Here is a 10928-nt window from a genome sequence, read left to right on the forward strand (position 1 = left end):
AATACTATTTTGGTGATAGTATTTGGAATTTTATTATTTTTCTTCTTTTAAAAGTATGATTTTATTTCATTTCAATTAGTCGATAAAATTGATTTTATTTCATTTCAATTAGTCGATAAAATTTTATTTTATTAAATGATAAAATTGTTTCCATATTTTAGTTATATTTATAAATATTTTAATCAAATTAGATTAAGTTTTTATAAATTAATTATATCGTTTTAAATCTTATATATTAGTGAATTAATTAATCTTATATAAAAAAACAAAAATAAGATAAAATTATCATCGATGACAAAATTATTAAAATATTTACAAAATTTCTATAAAAAATATAGACAAAAGTTCGTCGAAATTTGTAATTTATTACATTTTATAAATATTTTAATTTATCTAACTACATTTTATTACTATTTTTGAAATGAATGGATGTTATGTCCAAATCAATACCATTTTTAGTATTATTAATACAACATTTTGTTTGTGATATTTGACTTCACCAAAAAAAGAATAATTAATTAAAAAAAATTCAACTAGTACAGATTCTGACATGCATCGTAGTGGCCTTTTTTAATCATCTTTGAAAAGTTGGTTTGTTGAAGAAATTTTTTCAATGGTATATAGTTTATTTGATCATTTCATCTTAGTCTATGATAAAACATCCCAATTGATGCGTTAGTGATGGTCTACACAAAAGACAATTATTAACAACGTTACTATGCATTATTGCATTTGTTTCTAAAAGTTATATATTTTTCTCTTTAAAGTTAAATGATAGATCTCAAAAATACCATAATTGAACTTGAATTATTTGGATTATTAAAAGTAAACATTTAATTATGAGAAGTCATATGGTCGTGCATTGTTGTCTTCCTATTTATCGTTCTTTTTTATTCTACAATTTCTAGATTTTGTTATAAAAATTATGTTTTTAAAACTCATTATGATGAGGCTAATTTGCAACCATAGAAGTAAATGGTTATGTGATGAATTCAATGCTCTTGACAATTACACTACCAAAAGAAAATGAGTTTTCAAATTCTTATATTACATAGTCTGCAAAAAAAAAAATGTATGAAATATATTATATATATTGATAAAAGAGAAATTAGTGTAAATGACAAAACGGTTAAAAATACTTACAAATAGCAAATTTTCAGATCTTATTGATCGGTAAATAAGAAAACTAACCTAAAATAAGTGAAGATTTGAAGAAAGAAAAAAAAAAAGAACGGTGATTCCAACTTATCATTATCATATTGGAGAATCATTTCTTTTGAAAATTTACCGTGATAATTTCAATAATTTCCTTAATGTAACTATAAAAATTAATCAATCACACCATGACAGTGGCAGATTTAGAAAATGTATTGACGGGGGCTGACAGTTAGAGTAACCAATAAGTTAATGATAAATATTAATTATTAAGTAGTTTTATTTATATATATATTATATAAAGACAATAAAGTTGAGGGGGGTTCGAATCCTTTGGACTTATACTAAATCTGTCGGTGACACCATCTACCTTATTACTATTATAATTAAGGATAATTTGGCTCAATTGACACAGTGTTTTATGTTATTAAATATCAAAAGTTTGATTTTTTCACTCCACCTAATACAATACCATAAAAAAAAAATTATTTATTCCAACAACAATTTTAAAATTTTTTATGACTTCTATTCAAATTAAAACAATTGCTTTTTTTTTTTTTCTCAAATTTGTTGAAATTGAGAATAAATCAAAGTCTCTCTCTCTCTTCCATTTCATTTTAAAAATTTATGATATACAACAAAGTAACTCTCCTTTTGAATTACACAAAGGAATTCTGACCAACTTTTCTTACTCTCAATCATTTTCCATGGGAAAAGGTTTTCCTTAAAAAGATTCAAATTAAAAAAAATGGATAACTTGTAATGTTTATTGACCACAAAAGTGGAATATATCAATATATATATATATATATATATATATATATATATATATAAAAGTTGCATCTACTTTTGAAAAATGAATAATCTATTTTAAAACATGTGCATGAGCATGCTTTATCATTGTTTTATTATTATTATTATTATTATTATTATTATTATTATTATAAAAGTTTGTGGAGTGGGTATTTTTAATGAGAGAATCGTAAAAAATGACAAAGTTGATAAAATATTTATATTTCATCGTGAAATTTAGATTTTTTGTTTGCTAATCGATGTGTAAATAATTTGTTTTATTATTATTCTTAAAAAATCTTATTTAATTTTGTTATTTACAAAATTAAATGGAATTTAATGAAGCAGAAGAAGACTATCTAAGAATGTGAGAACTTTTTTTTGACCTATTTTTTATTTGATTATTAAGTTCTAAAATGTTATATTGTTAGTATCAGAGTTTTAAGTTTGATTTCAATTTAATTTCTAAATATCAAATCTTATTTTTTTAACTAAGAATTTTACTAAAAATGTCTATTAATTAAATTAAAAAATATATAATTGATTAAGTTTTACTATCTTTTTTCCATCACACTTTTGATTCATTTTCAAATCTTACTTAAAGACTATATTCAAAATTAATATACAATAACCCCAAACAATAAAGTGAATATTTATTTTTTAAAAAAATTGTGGTTATAACAGTGAGCATCACACAAACTAGTGAGCCCAATTTCTTTTTAGTTATCATTTTGAAACACCGATACATAAATTTTACTTTCGTTACCATTTATCTAAAAGTCGTATTCGATCCGTTTCGATAAAAACTAGCAAAATGAAGTTTCTATCGTAGAAATGTCGAGGGCGAGAAAATGGGAAACTCCCCCTTATTGTACTAAAAAAATAAAAGAAAAAGAAAAATTAACATGATCAACATATTACTCATATTCACTTCTACTTAACCCAATTCAAATTGTTTAAATGGTTTATATGTATATTATGTAAGTAAATGTCAAAGACAACTCATACTATAATTAACATATTATCTTAATAATTAACTACTATAACAAACTCTCTTAAAAAATTTAACAAATATATATATAAATAAATAAATAAAGTTAGAAAGTTGAATTTTGGTTGAAATTATAATGTTGGAAAGTTGAAGGAAAAAAGAAATATTGAAAAGGGTGTGGTTTTAATTATGAAAAGGGGAACAAAAGGAATAGGGCAAAAAGGTTTGAAATCAAGCATAGGACTATTTCATCAATTCAGATCTGATTGAATTACCTTTTGGCTCATGAGAGGATGCAATCTAAGGGAGAAAAAAAAATGATATATTTTTTCTAAAAAAAATTGGAACTTTGTGATTGTCATCATGAAATATTTGGTCCCATTCAACCTTATGATATCATTGAAGACTCACTTTTTTATTATTTTTCTTTTTTGTAAACTATTGGTTGCTTTAGTGTAATAATATCATAATTACTTCAATTTTTTATTTTAAAATCATACTAATATTTACTAAATTTTATTATTAAATCAAAATAATTTAAATTTGGGTTCGTTTATGAACTCATACAATTCTCTTTTCTATCGAAGAATGTGCTCATAAATTATGTTCTCTTACATTAAACAAAAAAAGCACAGAGTAAAATAACAACAATTAATGTTGACCGTTAATATCGTTCACATCACACGATTTACTACCTCTAATTTGAGATTCTATAATTTTACATACAAATATAATTCATCTCATATTCAACGAGTACACAAATTGTCATGATTTCAGCTTCCAAATCAGTAGAAAAGACTTCATGAAATTCATAAAGATAGATCCATGTGACGTGATGTTTACGCTAACATATACAAACGTATGTATATAAATATATATTTTTCATTTTTCTAACTAGTAGAAGTTTTTATTTATTTTTTTCCCTTCATATTAACTGGATTTTGTTCTCTACATCTTACATTAAATAACATATTTTTTAAAAAATCAATATAGGAAAAAAAGAAAGAAAAATAGTAGTTATGTAAGCGAGCTTTATTTTAAAAATAAAAAGAAAGTAATCATTAAAAAGTACTAAGATATGAATATGAAGTAACTACCATATTTCTGGTATTTATTTTTGCCTTTTTTTCCAAAATAATTATTGTTATTTAGTTTGCTTTCCAGCTTTTGAAATACTTTTTAAATCTAAGCCATATTTTTGTATTATAATTCATTAAATTTTTATAACTTCCTTTTAATAAAATTAAAAAAAAATTATTTGGACCACTAAAATAAAACATAATTTAATAATTAATTAAAAATTTAACAACATTTTAAAAAATTTGTAAATATTCATAATAGACATGTTGCAAGTATGGGTCTATCAGCACTATAGATTTTTGATGCATACTAAATTATTATTTCTAAAATTGCCATAAATTATGATTATCCTAATTTAATAAAAAGACAAAAACTCAATAAATACCAGATAAAAAATATTGACGTGTATATATATATATATATATATATATGTATGTATGTATGTATATTTTGAATTTTCATTTCTATATAATTTAGTATTTATTATGTTTTGCTCATCATATTATTTGTATATTTCTATTCAAGTCTATATATTTTTATAAAATAAATGTAATGAATAAATCATCCGATGATGAAAATTCAAATATCAAATCTATAAAATAAACTATATTAAATTATGATATTGAAAAAAAATAGAAATTATAATTTTCATGAACTATGAATACAAACCAATAAAGCCAACAAATTTCAAACATTTTAAAGTAAATAATTTACCTACATATCTTATCGTAATTGGGATTCTTAATGTTACAAAACTAATGTCAATACGTCACAAAAAACAAATATATGTATATATAGTAACTAAAAACACATTACAAAATAGGGAGGAAAAAAACACTAGAAAATATTAAGTGTTTTAAGTTGAAACATTTTGAATTAATGAGATAAAATGATGGGTTATTGTTAGTAAACAAGTGGGTGAAAATGAAACAAACCAAAGAGTTGGTTGAGAATTTAAGGAAACTTGAAAGAAAGGGAAACTCTAGAGAGTAGAGAGGTAGAAAAAAGTGGGTGAGAGACTAATAAAAGCCACTTTATTTAATTTAATAATGGCCATTTATTTTTAGATAATTAGTGGATAATTTGGCAAAAAAATTTTTTTTTTTATTTTTCCTTCCCACCATTTTCTCAATCTTCCTTAATTCCCACTCTTTTGGCCTCACACTATTTGGTATTTATCATCCCAAAATAAAAACAAACAAATAAAATAAATTAGATGTTAATCCAAAATGTCTATTAATTAATGAGGTAGATATTGTACAATTTAGGAGAGAAAAAAGTCAATCAACTTTAATTGATTATTTTTTTTAAAATATCAATTTCGATTCCTAAACTTTTATCGGTGTATTATCGAGTTACACTCTCTCATAGATTTTGTTAGGCTAATTTGCATTAAACCTACGATTGATCCAGTTGAATTCTAAAGTTTTTAGGAATAATTTGTTTTAGACATTTCATTACGACGATGAACCATTAGAATAAATGGATAAATAATTCTCAAACCTGTTTAATTTATGGAATTTTATGGATTTACTTTGTATAATTATAAGTTTCACGTAAAGATTTATGAAAATAAGTGTACTGGAGTGCAAATCGATAATTTATCACAAAGTTCAATGGTTTAAATGACACAACTATTAATCCACGGTTTAAATCGATACAATTTCTAAAGTTTAGACATAAAATTGAATTTTAAAAAAAGCCAAGAGTTAAATATCTATTCATTGAAAGTTTGAGACGTGATTTTAAGGTTTCACTTGATAACTATTTGATTTATAAAATTAAGTCTATTTTTTTTCTCGATGTCTTCCAACTGTTTTCATGAGTTATAAATTTTTATTCCAAATTTTCAACTTGTTTTAATTTTTTAAACAAATTTTGAAAATATTAAAAAAAGTAGATAACTAAAGTGTGTGTCATGCTTACAAAAAAATTCTAAGAAAATAAGATAAGGTTAAATGTTAAGATTGAAATAATTGAAGTCGTGTAATTTTCTATCACTTAACCATATAATTTAAAGAAATATCATAATATTAAAATTGTAATTTAAACTAGTTTGATCATTGTAACTAAGCCACCCTCATATTTAAAAGTGAAGTTTTACGAAGCTCAACAAATTTGATTGAAGCTCAAGTCAGGTTTAACGGTAAGAAAATACTTGGCAATGATTAGAAACTCCAACATTAAATAAACTACTTACAAGCTAAGCTTCCAACACACGGTGAAAATTTGTAACTATTCGTGCATTAAAAACAACTTTTCATCCAAATGCAACAATGAATCAAGATTCAATGATAACAAAATATTTGTCAATGATCAAGAATTGGAGCATTAAAAGAGCTTCATAGAACTTTATGACTACTTGCTGATAAGTTATATGACTTCTCCAATTTAGCCTCCAAATCCAATACATTTTCTTAAAAAAAGAAGAAAAATCTCAATTCAAATGTTTTAGTTTCACCTATATATTTTCAAACATAGCAAAAATAAAAGCTCAATAAAATCATTAAATTCTCTATAACTTATTTAAGATTTTTTTTTTTAATATTTTATAAATAGTTTAATTTTTTCTATTTATTTGTGAAAATTCCATGTATCGAGTAATTATAATTGGTGGTAATTTTAAAAATAAATAATTAAGTATATAACAATATTTTAAAAAAAATTATAAATATAATAAAATCTATAAAGGAGTAGACTTTGTATAAGGATAAATCAATATTTTCAATACGATCTATTTATTTATTTGGGATAGTTGCAAATGTAGTAATCATAAGAGTCTATCAACGATAGAAGTCTATCAGTGTAGTAACTATAAGAGTCTGTCAATAATAGAAGTCTATCAGCGATAGAGTTTGCTATATTTACAATTTTTTTAAAATATTGCTCTATACTTGTAATTATTTTAAAAATTATCCAAACCCATTGATCATTTCTAAATTAACCCAAAAGCTTTTCCGGCCCACTGAAAAAGGCCCATAGGAAAGCTTCTTTGGATCCTCCGTTCCCGGTCCCCGTACTTTGTCCATATTGTTCCTTCCAAAAAGATATTTAATTAATTTAAAAAAAGAACCCCGCAATCAAACACTACCTATTTAAGCTCTTGCAACTGCCACGAACTTGCTCGCTTTGCTTTCTCCGTCCCATTTTGCACTTTTCGTTTTCCCTACTCCAAACTCTCTCTCCCTTTGTCCATGGCTTCGATCACAGCTTCATCACTCTCTCTGCGAACTGCACCTCCTCATTGCCGCCAAATCGCTGTAAATAATTTTCAATTCCCTTTTTCTTTTTCTTCATTGCATGCATTTAGTGGATCTGTTGTACGATTACGTTGTTTTTTTTCCTTTTTCCGTATAATCAATTGCATCGGAACTGTTCTTAATTTCAACCATTTTGATCTCGATTTTAGCGTCGATTTCTCTTTCATTGTCGTGAATTACGAAGTTTGGAGCATTGGCTTGACTCGGTGTTGTGGTTGTATTGCATGGCTATGAAGCGTATGGATGATGGAATTTGTATCACTTCTTTGATTTCAGAATGTTACATATCTCTTAATTGCGTTGTTTTACTCGAATTCTCGTGTTGTTTCATATACTTATTTGAATTTCTTCCCGAATTTTCACGGCTATTTGGGGCCGGAGGGGTAGAAGAGAAATAGGTTTTGAATTACTTGCTTTCCTAGGAAGTAACAGGACCAAAAAAGGGCCAACAGGCCATAATAATTTACGAGCGATCTTGAATAATCCTTACGTATGTAATGGTTTACCGTTTTAGTTATGATGATCAGTCAACTCGATGTCCTGAAAAATTCTCTGCATGGCTCTACTGAATGTGTGTGTGTTAATTATCATTTGTCGTTTATTGTTCTTTTTGAGTTTGTGAGAGACTAGATCATATATGTTCTCTGTTGATCATTTTGGTGAATCGTTGAATTTCTTGGTAAGCAGGGAACATCCAAGCTTTCAGGTTCAAGGATGGTTTCGTTTTCTTACCAAGGGAGAAACAATTTCTCTTCTAGAAGATTACAGTCGCTTCGAATTTCATGTGCTGTAAGTTCTTTTTCTGCTGCATGTTCTTAAAGAAAACACCAATTACTAATGTTGCATTTTGACGTTTAATTGTGTGAGCTATGAAACAGGCCAAGCCAGAGACAGTTGAAAAGGTTAGCAGAATAGTGAAAAAGCAATTGGCATTGCCAGATGATTCCACTGTTAATGGCGAGTCCAAATTTTCAACGCTTGGAGCTGATTCTCTTGACACGGTAAAGTACTGTACTGCGCATGTTTCATCAAATTTATCCTTTGCATGCCTTTCTATTATTATTTTTTTATACAAGAACATCCCCATAAAACACACACCAAAGCCCAACCTTTTGAGGGACCTAACTAAATTTTGTTTCTTCTTCTTCTTCTTCCTTTTTTTATTTATTTATTTTTATAGAATATTTTATTTTATTTTTTTGCTATGTTACAAATTTCGCCTTTTCTTTTCCAGAATATTTTAATATATTTTTTTACATGAGGGGTGAGTAGTGATTGCACAAAGATGGAAGATGTCCAACTCATGATTAAAAAGAAAAAAAAAAAGTTCCCTTTGCATGCCCTTAACCATAGGAAAAAACTTGGGAGCAACTCTGCTACATCCAAATCAAATTAAAAGTTGCCCATGTGGTAGTTTGATTTTTGTCATTTACTAGTTCCCTTTACTTGTAAAACTACCACATTCATATTTATAGATAGAGATTTCTTTTTCAACGATGAATGTGTGTATTTATAAAGAAATCTAAGACATCTTTAATCCTTAATAATCCTGACCTTAATTCCCTTCCAATTTTCAAATATATCCACTTATCTACCTATATTTCAATCTAGGGTCGTCTATTAGTAGAAGGAGGAAAAATGGTCAAAATTATTAACTTTAGTGGGGGTTATATATATATATACAAGTTTTTGGACAACATAATTGAAAAAAGAAAAATGAACCAATTGAGAAAAAGGAAAATAAAAGAAATAAAAAATAATTGAGAAAAATGAAAAGGAAACCAATAAAAATAATTGAGAAAAAGAAAAAAGCCAATAAAAATAATTGAGAAAAATGAAAGGAAAAAAAAATAATTGAGAAAAAGGAAAGGAAACAAATAGAAATAAATTGAGAAAAAGGATACCAATAAAAGCAATTGATTCTTTATAAAATGAGAAACGTTTTTACTTTTTTTGAGAACGAGAAACAAGAAACGTTATCAAACATTTCTGTTTCTTAAAAAATGGAAACAGAAACAAGAAACAGGAAACAAGAACGTTACCAAAGAACGTTACCAAACAGGCCCTAAATTTGACCTACAATAACACAAATAATCATATATATGTGTGTGTATGTGAGAACAGGTTGAGATTGTGATGGGACTTGAGGAAGAGTTTGGGATAAGCGTGGAAGAGGAGAGCGCACAAAGCATCACAACCGTTCAAGAGGCTGCAGATCTGATCGAGGATCTCATCCTAAAAAAAGGTGCTTAAAAATATTTCATCCCACTGCCTTCCTTCAAGAGGGGAGAGGGTGAGCCAAACACAAGTCTCCCTTTTACCATTTTGCCCTTCTGTTAGTTTCTTTTAATCGAGTGTCCATGTCATCTTGATTTGAAACAGTCTGTAGTCTTCGATCTTTCTTTCATTCTCTCTCTAATCCGCTAATCAGTGTATTAGGTCTTAAAATAATGATATGAGACTTTTTATTTCCTAGTTTTTCTCCTTTCTAGATTCAATGGGTGAAGAATATATATATATATTATTCATAAGAAGGTTGACGTTCGGAATCATCGACTTTATTATGTTCGAGCTTTGGAAAAAAAAAAAAAAAGGAAAATGTTGTTGATCCTTGTTTGTAGGATTAACGATTGAAATAGAACCCTAATCGCCATCCCCTTCGAATACATATACATATATGGGTGGATGTAAAACCTCTTGACACAATTTTACCATTAAACTAACTTACACTATACAAAGAATCATATACTCAATTATAATTTAGTCTTTTAAACAAGTTATCAAGTTTATAATATTATGTTTACATTTGCAATATTTTTGCTTTTTGCTTTGAATCATGAGCACTCATTTTGACAATTTGTTGAAATAGTTATTCTTAATTTTCGGCTGGCTGGATCGACTTAATTGAATAAAAGTTAAAATGTTGGACAACAATCCAAAATATTATGATTGAGTTTGCATTTCTTTTTTCTAAATCCTCTAATCGTTAGATATTACAAGAGATTCGTGACCAAATAGGAATGAAAAAACTATATCTCAATGAATAGCCAAAAACTGTGCTAGTGTGAATGATGTAAAGTTTTAGATCGGTAATTATGATACTTGTATTAGTTGTTTTTTATTTTGTATAAATAATTTATTAATTCTAGTTAGAGGAGCTTACTTATATATTTTATTTAAAATAAAATTTTAAAGAAAATATATTTTAATCTAAGTTTAAAATTAATGAAATGGATAATGATCAAAACCATATGTATACCATAAAAGGTTTTCGAGAGATGACCAACAAATGTGAGTTTTTCTACGCCAACGCCTATTATGGAAAGATTTATTGAAAAGATAATGTCAAAATAAATATTAATTATTAATTTATTGAGACTATCGAAGAATGGTTAAAAATAATAAATTTGACAAAAATAATAAACATTGATAGAATCCAAAATTTTGTTATAAATATTTTAATTTATTTTATTATTTTTAAAAATGTCCTTATATAATAATTTCAAAGCATAAACTTTTTAGATGAATTTCAAGTTTATGCAAAATCAAATTGTTTTTGTTTTTAGTGATTTTCTTTTTCAAAGGGTAAGTAATTTTCTTTTTATCATTCTTCTTTTAAATCAAAAAAAAAAAAAAAAAAACCTTCAAGT

At 26.1% G+C, this 10928-nt stretch overlaps 1 protein-coding gene across 1 annotated transcript; it reads left to right on the plus strand.

The window, feature by feature from the left end:
• The first annotated feature begins 7121 nt into the window (after positions 1 to 7121).
• LOC103495677 (acyl carrier protein 1, chloroplastic) lies at positions 7122 to 9753 on the plus strand. Its single transcript, XM_008457307.3, has 4 exons — positions 7122 to 7278; positions 7966 to 8067; positions 8157 to 8279; positions 9403 to 9753. The coding sequence occupies exons 1-4, from the start codon at positions 7213 to 7215 to the stop codon at positions 9529 to 9531; spliced, it is 420 nt and encodes a 139-aa protein (XP_008455529.1). The 5' UTR covers positions 7122 to 7212; the 3' UTR covers positions 9532 to 9753.
• The last annotated feature ends 1175 nt before the right edge of the window (positions 9754 to 10928 follow it).

This window comes from Cucumis melo, chromosome 5 (assembly GCF_025177605.1).
Source record: "Cucumis melo cultivar AY chromosome 5, USDA_Cmelo_AY_1.0, whole genome shotgun sequence".
NCBI classification, from domain to species: domain Eukaryota; kingdom Viridiplantae; phylum Streptophyta; class Magnoliopsida; order Cucurbitales; family Cucurbitaceae; genus Cucumis; species Cucumis melo.

Excerpts from the sequence above, each read along its gene's own strand:
- LOC103495677 (XM_008457307.3), top strand. The coding sequence starts at position 7,213 with ATGGCTTCGATCACAGCTTCATCACTCTCTCTGCGAACTGCACCTCCT. Across the intron at positions 8,068-8,156 it reads CGCTTCGAATTTCATGTGCT|GCCAAGCCAGAGACAGTTGA; the intron begins GTAAGTTCTTTT and ends GCTATGAAACAG. Across the intron at positions 8,280-9,402 it reads GAGCTGATTCTCTTGACACG|GTTGAGATTGTGATGGGACT; the intron begins GTAAAGTACTGT and ends ATGTGAGAACAG.